At 40.6% G+C, this 15131-nt stretch overlaps 1 protein-coding gene across 1 annotated transcript in view; it reads left to right on the forward strand.

Annotated features, from left to right (window-relative positions):
- Positions 1-15131, forward strand: part of TTLL5 (tubulin tyrosine ligase like 5) — a 307681-nt gene that overhangs the window by 290889 nt on the left and 1661 nt on the right. The window contains exon 33 of the mRNA XM_052646434.1: positions 6683-6768. Within this exon, the coding sequence (XP_052502394.1) occupies positions 6683-6768 (86 nt within the window). The remainder of the gene's footprint in view (positions 1-6682; positions 6769-15131) is intronic.

A 15131-nucleotide genomic window follows, 5' to 3' on the forward strand; every position in this document is an offset into this window, starting at 1 on the left:
TTAGCAACTGAACAACATGTCACATCTTTTTGCTCTGTGTATCCCTTAACAACTTATTGTGGCTACGGATGATTTTACTACTTTTGCCTTTTAACCTTCCTACTAGCTTTATGGGCTTCCCTAAGTGGCTCAGATGGTGAAGAATCCGCCTGTAATGTGGGAGACCTGGGTTCAATCCCTGGGTTGGGAAAATCCCCTGGAGGAGGGCACAGCGACCCACTCCAGTACTCTTGCCTGGAGAATCCCCACAGACAGAGGACCTGGTGGGCTACAGTCCCTGGGTCACAAAGAGTCGGACACGACTGAAGTGACTAAGCAAGCACAGCAATGGCTTTATACACAGCTGATTTGCTACCTTTCCTGTATATTTGCCTTTGCCAATGAGATTTTTCCTTCCATAGTTTTCATGTTCCTGGATGTAGCCTTTTCTTTTTCACTAGAGAAGTCCCTTCAGTATTTCTTGTGAAGCTGGTTTGGTGGTACTGAACTTTTTGGTGGTGCTTATCTGTAACCCTTTGATCTCCCCCTCATATCTAAAGGAAAGTCTCGCCACATACTCTTGGTGGCAGGTTTTTCCCTTTCCTCTGCTTGAAAGTTTCTGCTGAAAAGTCAGCTGATAGTGTTATGGAGTTCCTCTGTATGTAACTTGTTGCCTTTCCCTTGCTGCTTTTAATATTCTTTATCTTTAATGTTTGCCATTTTAATTACCGTGTGTCTTGGTGTGACCTTCTTTGGATTGATTGTTTGGGAGAGTCTGTGCTTCCTGGATAGTATTTTAGAAGTCAAATTCAGATGATGGCTGAACATTAAATTCAGAAAAGCCTTCTCAAAAGCCAGGGAGAAGTCAAAACTGGATGTAGAGTTTAGCAGTGGTCCTTAGAGCTACCTGTCAGTGGACAAATTCTCCTGAGGGAAAGGAGCAACAAAGTGCAAAGGAGAAAAGGAGCCCATGGAGGAGTCCAAGGAACCAGCCTCGAGAGGAGGCCCCTGGATATTTCATAATCTCAGAGAACCATGCAGGAGAGGTCAAGAAGGTGGGCATGATCGGTGAACTCAGATGCTAAGACAGGTGATATTCAATTCCCTGTGAATAAGATTGTGTTAAATGTGGTCATTTTCATATGAATACTGTCCTGTAGATCCCTTTACAATTTTCAGAATGTCTTCATGTGAATTATCCTACAAGAATCCACTGAAGTACGCAATTTCTATATAACAATAAAGAAAAGGAAACTCAGAGAGATGGTGATTTTCCTAAGGTTACTGCTAGTACCACTTACTTTCTCCACGTGATCAGTCCTGGGGAAGCTGAAGGCTGGTTCAGAGATGCCCAGGGTGAGAGGTTGTTCCCCTCCGGTGCCCAGGCGGCTTGTCACCCCAGCGCCTGTGTGCTCATTCAGTACCTCCTGGGAACAGTATTTGCTGGCCTCTCTCAGCTTCCTGTGAACTGCTAAGGAATTTGATTGTCTAGACTCTAGAGCAGTAGTTTTTAAACTGTGGGTCATGACCTACGAATGGGTCATCACATCAATTTAGTGGGTCACAGCCAGACTCACAAGAACCCACGGTGCCTGCCTCTTCTTAGCCCTGCCTTCAGTGACTTCACGTTGCTTACTTGAACTCAGCTGTGGTGGAAAACAGCCAGCAACGCGAAGTCGGGGCTTTTGTTTGCTTATTTTACCGCAAAGAGCCAGTTGTTAAACATTTACTAGCATACCACTGGTTGTAATGGTCAATTCTTCCTCCCTCCCCGCCCCCCTCAATGGAACAGAATGGAGTAGAAAGAAAAAACACCCAGTTCCATCTATGGTAAAAGTAAGAACTGTTCTGTGAGACTTTAAGTCGTAAAGCTACTTACGGTTGTGTTCACATGAGATGTAGTTTTTATACTATGCGTTGCAATTTTTAAAAAGCTTGAAAGTCACCGGTTTAGGGTCCCTTCATTTACTTTCCTCAGGTAATTGAACATCTGCTCTTCTCCTGATCCTTGGTATCCACTAGCTTTTTTGAAGTAATGCTGCATTTACTATCGGAGGAATGAGACTGGAGTTTTATCAGGCTAAAAATGATTGTTCTAGATAGGAAAGATCCCTCTATACATCAGTGCTTTTGAACTCAAAGCTATGTAAAAATTTGTTCTTAAACCTAAGTGTTTTACAGTGGTCATGAATTTATCCTATAGTCAAAAAACAATAATCATTATTAAATTCCAAAGATTTAGGTTAGATTTCTGATTAGAAGAAATCAGATTAAATTTCTTCTGATTAGAAGAAATCAAATTAAAGTTCATAGCCTTGTGTTACAATATCACTCTTCATTTCTAGAACTCTCTATAAAGAAATTAAATCCTTTTTTTTAACTTTTTATGGTTACTGTATTTTTTCTTAACTTTATTGACGTATAGTGATTTATAGTGTTGTGTTAATTTCTGCTGTACAGCAGTGATTCCCTTACCCACATGCATACTTTTTTACATTCTTTTCCACTTTGGTTTGTTATACTATACTGAATATAGTTCCCTGTGCTGTACAGTAGGGCCTTTTTGTTTATCCATCTGATATATACTGGTTTGCGTCTACTAGTTCCCAACTCCCAGTCCTGGCCTCCTCCCCTTCCCTCTGCCCCTGGTCAACCACAGGCCTGTTCCCGTATGTCTGTGAGTCTGTTTCTGTTTTGTGTGTAAGATTCCACACACAAGTTACAGTCACACGGCGCTTGTCTTTTTCTGGCTTCACGTGGTGCGATCATCTCCAGGCCCAGCCATGTTGCTGCAGATGCCGTTATTTCACGCTTTTGTATGGCTGATTGATGTTCCATTGCGTGTGTATATACAACATCTTCTTTAGGCATTCATCTGGCAGTGGACATTTAGGTTATTTCCATGTCTTGGCTGTTGTAATAGTACCACTGTGAACACGGAAGTGCATATATCTTTTCAGATTATACTTTTGTCTTGGTATACGCCCAGGAGTGGGATTGCTGGATCATATGTCAGTTTTGGGGGTGCTTTTCTGGTAGCTCAGCTGGTAAAGAATCCACCTGCAGTGCAGAAGACCCTGGTTCGATTCCTGGGTCATGAAGATCTGTTGGAGAAAGAACAGGCTACCCACTCTAGTATTCTTGGGCTTCCCTGGTGGCTCAGATGGTAAAGAATCCACCTCCTATGCAGGAGACCTAGGTTCAATCCCTAGGTTGGGATGATCCCCTGGAAAACAGAATGGCTACCCATTCCAGTACTCTTGCCTGGAGAATTCCATGGACAGAGGAGCCTTGTGGCCTACAGTCCATGGGGTTGCTAAGAATTGGACATGACTGAGCAAGAGTTGACTCATTGGAAAAGACTCTGATGCTGGGAGGGATTGGGGGCAGGAGGAGAAGGGGACGACAGAGGATGAGATGGCTGAATGGCATCACTGACTCGATGGACGTGAGTCTGAGTGAACTCTGGGAGTTGGTGATGGACAGGGAGGCCTGGTGTGCTGCGATTCATGGGGTCGCAAAGAGTTGGACACCACTGAGCAACTGAACTGAACGAACTGAGCAACTTTCACTTTTTGTGGCAACTCTAGTTTTTTAACGTACTTCCGTACTGTTCTCCATAGTGGCTGTACCAGTTTACATCCCTACTAGCAGTGTAGGAGGGTTCCCTTTTCTCTGTACCCTCTCCAACTTTTATTATTAGTAGGCTTTCAAAACTACAATGAGGTAATACCACCTCACCCCAGGTCAGAATGAACATCATTAAAAAGTCTACTTAATTAATTAATTTCTTATGCAATTAATTACTCTCTTATGCAAATCAAAACCACAATGAGGTACCACATCACACCAGTCAGAATGGCCATCATTAAATTTGCATAAGAAATCAATTCTTTTCAAGAAGGTAAAAACTTTCTTTGAAACAAATCATTTCCTTTTTAATGATTTAGTGGTCTATTTTATAAATCCAGATTTATTTACAGGTATATTATATATAAACATTTTACATATAGATATTATATATGTCCATCAGCAGATGAATGGATAAGAAAGCTGTGGTACATATACACAATGGTGTATTACTCAGCCATTAAAAAGAATACATTTGAATCGCTTATAATGAGGTGGATGAAACTGGAGCCTATTACACAGAGTGAAGTAAGCCAGAAAGAAAAACACCAATACGGTATACTAACGCATATATATGTAAAAAAGGAAATTATTAAATGTTCATGCCAAAAAGGGGCTTCCCTGGTGGCTCAAGACAGTAAAGAAATCTGCCTGCGATGAGGGAGACCCTGGTTTGATCCCTGGGTCAGGAAAATCCCCTGGAGAAGGAAATGGCAATCCATTCCAGTATTCTTGCCTGGAGAATTCCATGGACAAGAGGAGCCTGGTGGGCTCCAGTCGATAAGAGTCGCAAAGAATCAGAACACGACTGAAGCCAAAGAGCAAGCAGCATAAGCATGCCAAAAAAAACCTCTATGCAAGTGTGTTAAAGAGTCTGCCCTGCGTATACTCGCTATCTGAGCTGGCAAAGAAGCCACCCGCAATGCAGGAGACCTGGGTTCGATCCCTGGGTTGGGAAGATCCCCTGGAGAAGGGAAAGGCTACCCACTCTAGTATTCTGGCCTGGAGAATTCCATGGACTATATAGTCTATGGGGTCGCAAAGAATCTGACAGGCCTGAGCGACTTTCACTAGAAACAGTTGTGATCGAGTGGCATCTGAAAGTCATTCTCATGGATTTGTATCTTTCTGTCCATGCTGTAGCTTTATCACACTCATCTTCAGGTTTATTGTAATAAGAAAATGAACCCGAATAAGGGTGATATGGTTTTTACAGGTCTGTAAGAATGAAATATACTTTCAGAGTTTCATTGGGTACAGTTCTGAGAAGAATTAGGCTTATTGTCTATGTGACTTTAGTTCTTTACAGGAGAATTCCTTTAAACAGCAGTTAAAACTATTCATTGCTCATGTGCAAGTAGGAAGTACATCTCCCCCCATGGATGGTGTCTTGAGCCCATGTTGGTTGGCATCAGAGAGTTACACCAAGTGCCTGTATTTTTTAGAAAGGCAGGAGCATTTCTGGGAGGGTGTGAGAGTCCGATGGTGCTGCTGTGGTCGGTCAGCTCCTTTCTCCCATGTGACCACTTTTCAGCGTCACTCGGGGGCTGCCTTTGCTCTGAACAAGCCCCTCGCAGCTGTGCCTGGTGCGCCTGTGTGTCACCCGGGCAGGGCTTCCTGAAATGGACCTTTTGCTTTTGTGCCTGTGTTGTTCATTCCTGCATACTCGAGCTGTGCCCAGGAAGGTGGTGGGGGAGGCCAGCAGGTTGGCCCTCACTCCCCAGCTGTCTCCTTTCTCCTTGTGTCACTCAGGATAAAAATAAAGTGATTCATTCACTCTCTTTCTTACCAAACCAGAATGCTGCCAGGGTACTACCAGGGCGACTCAGATCAGTTGGAAAGGCCTTAGGGAAAATCTAAAGCACAACTTTAAAAACTTTTTGCATTTAGGTAATTTTAAAAATTAATTTTCTCTTACTCGCTTCAGACCTTGGAGGGAGAAAGATCACTCCAGTTACATCATGTTGGTTGAGGTCCGGGCTGTCTTTATTGGAATAGAAGTCGTGATGATGTTCTGTCTTTTCTCAATTAGAAAAGCTGTGATCAGAGGATCTCCCTGGAAATCTGCACCCCTTTCCTTGAGACAGCTGATGAGTGGTGGAGCGCTGGTCTGGAGCGTGATTGCTGCTCATCACACCAGGCCTTTTGCCGCTTGAAGAAGCACAGTCTGTATTGTTAGTTGGAAGCCTTTTACTTCCCACTGGGAACTGTGCTACTGATCATTTCCACAGCAGTCAACAGAGTATTTACCATGCAGTCCCCTTGTAAATACTTGCACACCAAAATACTAGGAGTTCGAGGCACATAAAGATTCATAAGACATGGTCTCTGCCCTTAAAAGAGCGTCGCAGGGGAAGTGAGGGACACATGCAAGACACAGTCCCCTCTCCCTACCCACCCCCCAGAAAAGGTTCAAGAAACTGTTTGGGGCAATTTAGGGAAGTCTGTCAACCATTCTGCTCGGGGAGCGCGTGCCTTAAAGTGAGCGTGGGGTGTGGGTCTGCTGGGCCGCCTCTGCCCTTAAAGTGAGCATGGGGTGTGGGTCTGCTGGGCCGCCTCTGCTCCCAGGTGCCTCTAGTGGCATGTTTCACCTTCGCAAATGTTGCCCCATGTTTAAAAATATTTTTATTCACTGTATTAAAGTAACAGAGGGCAGTTACTTTAATCTGGTACTAAGCTGGAAGAAGAATTGGGTTTGTTGGACTCTAATAGTTGCCAAACCAGTATAATGTAGTTTACAGATGCTTTACGATTTTCAGAAGTAACTCTGATTTTATGCCTGTGTTGCTTCTTGACTTTAGAACTAACCTAATAAGATGTAACTTTATTTGATAAAAGCCAAGTGTATAAATAGATAGTATGATCCATAGACATTTGACCAAAAAACAAGAAAGCATTTCCATACTAGGACATCAAAGCAAAAAAGAAGATGGGATAACTTCAATGGCCATTTTTTTTTTTTAAGTCCTACAAAAAAGCACTGGGCTGTGATCATGATCATGGCCACAGAGGCAGGGAGGGGGAAAATGCAGTAACATTATCATTCTATACCCTTCCTGCCCCAATTATTCAGCACCGGGTCACCAGGCAGGAGAAGGGATGGAAGCAGCTCTCGACCAGAATTATGGCAGATGTAAGGGACAACAGGCCAATCTCAAGGTGAGCGTCTAACCGGAGACCTTTCACATAAAGATGGGACCCCACAGGGCTATATCCTCCTTGGAAAGTTTATCCAGAAATAAACGACCCACCCACCTGACCTGCTCTGCTCAGGCACTGAAAGAAATGCCCTGTCTTTAACCTTAGTGGTGAGTGAGATGGAGTAGGGGCCTCTCCCCTGGTCATTTACAACCCTGCCCCCTAGGTACTTCAAAACCTTCAGCCTGAGAACTTCGTTTAAGTAGTCCTAAGCTAGTAGTGGCCTCAGGCACCCAGTAGAATTAAATACTTTTTTTTTTTTTTTTCTGGAGAAATCCTCCTTCAACTCACATCTCAAATAATTCCCACAGGTAACATTTTAGGAACCATGGTATCACCATTTAGCAAAGAAGGAAAGATGGCGCCATAAGTAAAAGTCAGCAAAAATAACAGCTAACAATATCAGACCTGTAAAAACTAAGATATTGAAATAACCAGACATACAATTAAAAAAAATACTTTCTCAAAGACAGATATTGTATATTAATGTATATTTATGAAATCTAGAAAGATGGTGCTGATGAACCTATTTGCAGGGCAGCAGTAGAGACGCAGACATAGAGAAGAGACTTATGGGCATAGGCAGGCAGGGGGTGGGGATGAATGGAGAGAGTAGCATGAAAACATAGACACTAACACATGTAAAACAGCCAGTGGGGATCTGCTGTATGACTCAGGGAACTCAAACCAGGGATCTGTGACAACCTGGAGGGGTGGGATAGGGTGGGAGGTGGGAGGGAGGCTCAAGAGGAGAGGGACATACATATATACCTATGGCTGTTCCATGTTGATGGATGACAGAAACCACCACAATACCCAGAGAGATGTTATGGGGAGGGAGGTGGGAGGGGGGTTCATGTTTGGGAACGCATATACACCCGTGCTGGATTCATGTCAATGTATGGCAAAACCTATACAGTATTGTAAGGTAAAATAAAGTAAAAATAAAATAAAATAAATAGATTTTTTTTAATAGTTAAAAACAAACAAAAAAACTTGCTCATATGTTTAGAGAAATTAAAAGAGGGAGTGAAACTATGAGTAAAACCAAGAGATTAAAATTATGACCAAACAGATTTGAGAAAAAGAACTAAGTAGCACTTTCAGAATAGAAAAAAATACAGTAATTAAAGTTTAAAAATCAACAGATGGGCTTCAGTACAGATTAGATCCAGCTGAAGAGAGATTCAATGAGCTGAAGTTGCTTTTAAAGAAACTATCTGAAATGTAGTACAGAAAAAAATAATAAAACGGTGGAAAACCAAGCGAGAAGCCCTAATAGCTATCTAATTGGAGTTCCGGAAAGAAAAATGGGACAGGGCAATATTTGAAGAGCTAATGGCTAAAAACTTTCCAAGGCTGATGAAAGATACACAAATTGCAGTGAATCGCAAGAAATCCACACCTAGACACACCATGCTTAAACTTTAGAATGCCAGAGACAAAGGAAAGATGTTAAAAGCAGCTAGAGAGCAAAGAAGCCTTACCAAAGGGTGCCAGCATACTCCTCAACAGAGGTGGTGGAAACCTTACCGTTGATGACAAGAAAGAATTACCAAACCTAAAGCATGTTTAAAGCATTTCATAGATGAGGATGAAAAAAAAGACACTTTTTAACATATAAAGCCCTGAAGAATTTGCCCCTAACAAACCGCCACAAAAGGAAAGAACCTAAAGAATGTATTTCAAATAGAGAAAGATGATGCCAGAAAAAGGTCTGAGATGCAAGGAGGAATCATGAGCAAAGACTGTATAAAAATGTGGACAAATATAAACATAATAACCAGTGAAGTAATAATGATGTTCTTGTGAGGCTACAAGGGAGAGGAAGGGAATGAAAATATCCAACATCAGTATCATATAAATCAAAAGAGAAGGTATGATCAGAGTCAGAGGCATCTAACCCGACATAGTACAATGAAAAGATGAAGATATTGATAACTTCAGCCATACATGCTTTATACAAATGCAGAAGGGAGCAGAGTAATTACTAAAAGGTTACAAATGTGAAACTTCCAAAATAGTAGAGAGGAAACGAGATGATAAAAATGACAAATCCATAAGAAAACACAGAAAAGGTAGAACACATAGAAAGTGCGATTTAAGATCGTGGAAGTAAATTAAAATATTAGTAATTACAGAAATGTGAATGAACTAAATGTTCCGGTGAGAGACTGATTCATTGGACAGATATTTACTGAGCATCTGCTATGTGAAAATCCCATGGACAAAGGAGCCTGGCTGACTACAGTTCATGGGGTGGCCAAAGGGTCGGACACAACTTAGCCCTAAACCACACTACGTGCTACACACTGGTCAGCACTAGGCACACAGCTCAGAGCAGTGAACAAAATAACCAAAACTCCCTAATGGGAGAGAGACAGGAAACCAAGTAAGTAACACGAATCGTGCATTAGATAGTGGTGAGTGTTCCAGAGAAAAAGTGAAGCCGTGAAAGGAAACGGGGAGTGAGGAGAGGCACTGTGCTGAGCAGTAGTCAGGAAGGGTGGCGTTTGAGTGAAGACCTGAAGGGGGTGAGGGCCTGAACTGGCGGTGACGAGGGAAGGGAATTCCAAGCAGAGGGCACAGTGCGCGCGCCTGCCTTGAAAGGGATCGTGGCTGCCGTGTTTGGGAAAGACAAGCAGGCCAGTAGGGAGCAAGGAAGAGTGGGCACAGATGGGCCTCAGAGATGATGAGGGGTCAGATCCCGAAGACCCCACAAGCTAAGGAAAGGACCTGTGCTTCCCTTTTGAGCGAAGTGCGAGCCATCAGAGCATTCCAGGTAGAGGCGTGCAGGAGCTGACTTTGGATCTGGTATCATCTCTGTGGCTGCTGCGTCAGACGGGGCAAGATACTAGCAGTGGAGGTGGGGAGAAGTGGCCAACCAGAAGAGGATATATTGTCAGCCTTGGTTTTAAGCAGCCACTTGTAGACTACTTAAAATTAGAGATACATCTCAATCATAAGTATATGAAAAAGCATGAAAGGAAAGGTTGGAAAAAGATATACTAGGAGGGTACACTTATAGTCATCAGACAAAATAGATTTTAAGGCAAAAAGTATATTGAAAAATAAAAGGAATCACTACATTTTGGCAAAACGTTGTAAAAATTCATCAAGAAAGTATTTAACCTTTCCTTGTGGACTTATTTTAACTAGCATATTGAGTGATTTTTTAAATTAAATAAAATGAATAGTTATAAAAAAATATATATATATTGGGCAAAACTTAACCACAAAGAGGAGCAGACAAATCCATCTTCGTTATGGAATGTTTTAATGTGACTCAGTAATTGCTAAATCAAGCAGTCTGAAAATCTTGAAAACATTTTAGGAAGTTTGAACTACTCAGTTAACAGACTTGACATAATGTGTGTAGAACATCATGCTGTGTAAGCACATAACAAACATTAGTATCTGTAGAATCTATGTAGTAGGCTTTAAATCACATTTCAAAGACCATCTTCCTGGATCACAATCCAATAACAGAAGAATAAGTGAAGAGTCTCGTGTGTTTAGAAACTAAGAAAGAGTTAATTTATCCAAAAAATCGTAGTTAGGAAACACTGTTTATCAAAACCTGAGGAATATTAAAGGCAAATTTATGCTAGGGAAAGGGGGAGAGGCTGAAAGTTAATGTGCTAAGTGTCCGATTTAAGAAGTTAAAAAAAGAACAACATAAATTCAAAGATAATAAAGATAAAAGAGGAAATTAACAAAATAGAAAATAAACATAGGGTTGTGAGGAACAAATAGAGACATTATACATGCTTCAGAGAAAAAACAGATGGTAGGAAGATACTATGAATAACCTTGTTTTGATACATTTTTAAAACTTTGTTGAGATGGATGTGTGTGCTTAGTCACTCAGTGGCGTCCAGCTCTTTGTGACCCCATAGACTGTAGCCCACCAGGCTCCTCTGTCCATGGGGATTCTCTAGGCAAGCATACTGGAGTGGGTTGCCATGCCCTTCTCCAGGGTATCTTCTCAACCCAGGGATTGAACCCAAGTCTCCCACACTGCAGGCTGATTCTTTACCATCTGAGCCACCAGGGAAGCCCAAGAATACTGGAGTGGGTAGCCTATCCCTTCTCCATAGGATCTTCCTGACCCAGGAATCAAACTGGCATCTCCTACATTGCAGGAAGAGTCTTTACCAGCTGAGCTACCAGGGATGGATACAATTTTAGTAGTTAGCTTACAAAAATTTACTAAAGAAGAAATATAAAGCCCAGATATTATTTTACTTATTAGGAAACTGAGTCAAGAACAAGTCTTCTCACAAGCTCAACCCTAGGCTTTTATAGTTTTACTGGACATCTAAGAACCACATCTACGAATCTTCTATAAACTGTTTCAGAGTCAAGGAAAAGGAGTAACACCCTAACTCTTATTATTGTCTTAATAGCAAGACCTAACAAAGACAGTCTACCCTACAAGTTCTGAAATTATAATTTCTTAATTGTGGATATAAATGTGAAAAAATCTGGCTACAGCCTTAGCGAACTGAGCCCAATAATGTTAAAAAAAAAAAAAATCATGATCAAGTTAGGTCCACCTAGAACTTCAAGGATTGTGTCATATTTTAAAATGGACTCATAATTTTCTACAGTAACAGATCAAAGGGGAAAAAAATGATATGCTCCTCTCAATGGATACAGAATGAGCATTTGATAAATTCAGTACTTTCATGACTTAAAAAAATTCCTAGCTAACTCAGAAAAGAACCTAATAATAGAATATCTCTACAAAAAGTCAACAGTAACTATCATACTATTAGTTGGGAAACCTTGAAAATATTTCCTTTAAGGTGCAGAGCAGGACAAGGGAACCCGTCACTTCTATTGAATGTTGTACTGAAAGTCCTGGTCAATAAAGTAGCACAAGGGAAAAACGAAGAAAGGACTGAAGAAAATCTGTCATTATTCTCACATAATGCATCTGTCTGATTGGAAACCCAAAACAAGTATTCAAGTAAATTATTAGCTTTACAAGCATTTTCCAAAATCAATTACAGATTATAGAAAAGATACCCTTTGTGTCGGGCTTCCCAGGTGGTGGTGGTGGTAAAGAACCCACCTGCCAGTGCAGGAGACATAAGAGACGCGGGTTCCATCCCTGGGTTGGGAAGATCCCCTGGAGGAGGGCTTGGCAGTCCACTCCTGTATTCTTGTCTGGAAATCCCATGGACAGAGGAGCCTGGCGGGTGACAGTCCAAGGGGTCACAAAGAGTCAGACACGACCGAAGCTACTTAGCACAGACTCTTTGTATCAAAGTTATAATCATGAAAACATATACTACACCTAGGGAAGAATCTAACAAAAATAGTTAAAACCTAGTGTTTAAAAAATTATAAAACCCTATGTAGAGTCACTTAGGAAAACAAAAAAAAAAAAAACAGTGAAGAGAGAAACATGTTCATATATTAAAAATCAGTTTGGTAAGATGTCAGTTCACTCCAAAATTGATCTGTAGACTGGAGAAGAGGATGTTAGTTGTTCATTTTTTTTAAAGCTTAAGTTGATTCTGAAATTTACCTGGAAGAGAAAAAGGCCAAGTATAACCCTTATACTCTTACACAATAGTAATGAGAGATAGGGGGCCATATGTGACTTGTCTTACCACATAACCAGAATTATTATCAAGGTAAAGAACTTAAGAAAATGTGGTGTTGGCACAGTGAACTGTGTTTCTTCTACATGGAAACAGTGTATGGTAGAGAAATACTGCAGTTAAAGGAGGAAAGGGTAGATTTTTCAATAAATAATGCTAGGAAATTTTGTTATTGTGTAAGAAAAAATGAAAGTAGATCTGTGCTTCATCCTGTACACAATTTTAGTTTGGACTGAAATACTTAAATACAGAAGCAAAAGTGTCCATATTTTATAAGACAGTATATGACAATATATAATGTAAGGAAAAGCTTTCTCAGATCCCCAAAGTGCAAACTAGAAAGGTGAAAACTGATCAATTTGACTTTGTTCAAATTAAGAACTTCTAAGACACCATAACTACGCTGGGGGGTGGGGGGTTGATTTGTTTTCCTTTTATCCTTGAGTCCTTACCTACATGAAATAGATGCTAAAGCATTTATGGATAACATGATGTGTTATCTTGGGTTTTCTATGAAGTATTCCAGAAGAAAAAGCATGCACAGGGAGAGAAATAAAAGAAGGATTGTAGGATGCTGATGCTGATCAAAGCTAGAGGATGGGAACAGGAAAGTGTCTGATGCCCTTCTAGTTTGTGTGCATGTTTGAAATTTTTAATTTTAAGAAGTTTTTAAAAGAAATCATCTGTTTTTTTATGGTGACTGCCCTGGATATTCTGGAAGTCTTAACATTTAAAACAAAGTCATTTTCTGGAAAGGTCACTTGTTAAGTGTATATCTAAAAATGCAACCTAATTTTTATCTCTGAATAGGACTTTACTTATAAATTAATAAATCATGAAACAACCTCTACAAAAAAAGATACTCTAAAGAGATTGAAGAAACAAGTCACAAACTCAGTGAGGGTATTTTAACATACCTTCAAAAAATTAGTGTCCAGGTATTAAGCAAAGACTTTAAAAATCAGTAAGTAGTTTCTTAGATATGACATCAAAAGTATAAAATAGACAAACTGGACATCATCAAAATTTTTACATTTTGTGCTTCAGAGGACACCATCAAAATGAAATGACAAACCACAGAATGGGAGAAAATGTTTGCAAATTATGTATGTAATAAAGGACTTACATCTAGAATATGTAGAGAAGTCTTACAACTCATTAATTGAAAAGACAACTCAGTTTTTTAAATGGGCGAAGGATCTGAACAAGACGTTTCTCCACAGAAGATATGCATGGAAATTAGCATATGAAAACATTCTCAACAGGATTACTTTCTAAGTAAATGCAAATCAGAACCACAACAGAATATCATTTCATACCCACCAGGATGGCAATATTCAAAAAAAGACAATAATAAGTGTCGACGAGGATGTGAAGAAATTAGAAGCTTTATACCCTGCTTGTGGAAATCCAAAATGGTGCACCTACTTTGGAAAACAGTTTGGCAGGTCCTCAAACCGTTAAACATAGAATTACCATTATAACCCAGCAATTCTACTCCTATGTATATAACCCAAATGAAGACATATGTCCAAACAAAAATTTGCACTTGAGTGTTTATAGCAGATTATTAGTAATATCCAAGAGGTGGTAACAGCCCAAACATCCAGCAACTAATGAGTGAGTAAATGTAGTATATATACACAAGGGAGCATTACTCAGCCGTTCAAGGAATAGAATACTGATGCATTCTGTGAGATGAACCCCCTCTGAAAACATTATGGTAAGTGACAGAAGCCAGACACAAAGGACTGCATACTAAAGGATTCCACTTAATATGCAATGTCCAGAATGGGCTTCTCTGATGGCTCAGCGGTAAAGAATCTGCCTGCAAGGCAGGAGCTGCAGAAGATGCACATTCAGCCCCTGGGTTGGGAAGATCCCCTGGAGCGGGGCATGGCAACCCATTCCAGTGTTCTTGCCTGGAAAATCCCATGGACAGAGAGGAGCCTGGCAGACTGCAGACCATGGAGTCCTAGAGTCGGACACGACTGAAGCGACTGAGCACACAGAATAGGCAATGTTAGATAATAACAGACAGAAGAGCCTGGAGTGCTGCCGTCCAAGGGGCTGCAAAGAGTCAGACACAGCTTAGAGACTGCACGACGACAACAACAGAATAGGCAAATCCACAGAGATAGAAAGAGATTAATGGGTACCGAGGGGTGGGGGCATGCGATGTACGGGGGTGACGGCTAAGAGGTGTGGGTTTTCATTTCATTTCAGTGAAAATGTTCTAGACCTGATTGTGGTGATGGATGTACAGTGGATATACTAAAAGCCACTGAATTTTACACCTTAAATGGATAAATTGAATGGTATGGAATTATATCCCAATAGATCTATTTAAAAACATTAAAAAGCAATGACTCAATTGGAAAATAAGCAAAAGGCATGTCCTGGAATTTTGTTGAAGAAAAAATATGTATGTGTAATACTAGATAAACTTGAAAAAATGTTCAACCTCATTCCTAATCAGGCAGATGCCACAGTAGGATACCATCGTATCTCAGTCGATTCACAAAAATTTTATACTCAGGCAATACCACTTTTCCACATATAGAGAAGGCCAGGGGTTGGGGCTCTTACTCTGTCAGAGGGGGTGTGAATTGGTACAACTGCTTTCAAAAATAATCTGGCATTATTTTTAGAGGGTTGAAGATGCAAGTATTTATGACCCAACAATTCCACTCCTAAGTATCTATCTAA

Source organism: Budorcas taxicolor, chromosome 10, assembly GCF_023091745.1.
Source record: "Budorcas taxicolor isolate Tak-1 chromosome 10, Takin1.1, whole genome shotgun sequence".
In the NCBI taxonomy this organism is placed as follows: domain Eukaryota; kingdom Metazoa; phylum Chordata; class Mammalia; order Artiodactyla; family Bovidae; genus Budorcas; species Budorcas taxicolor.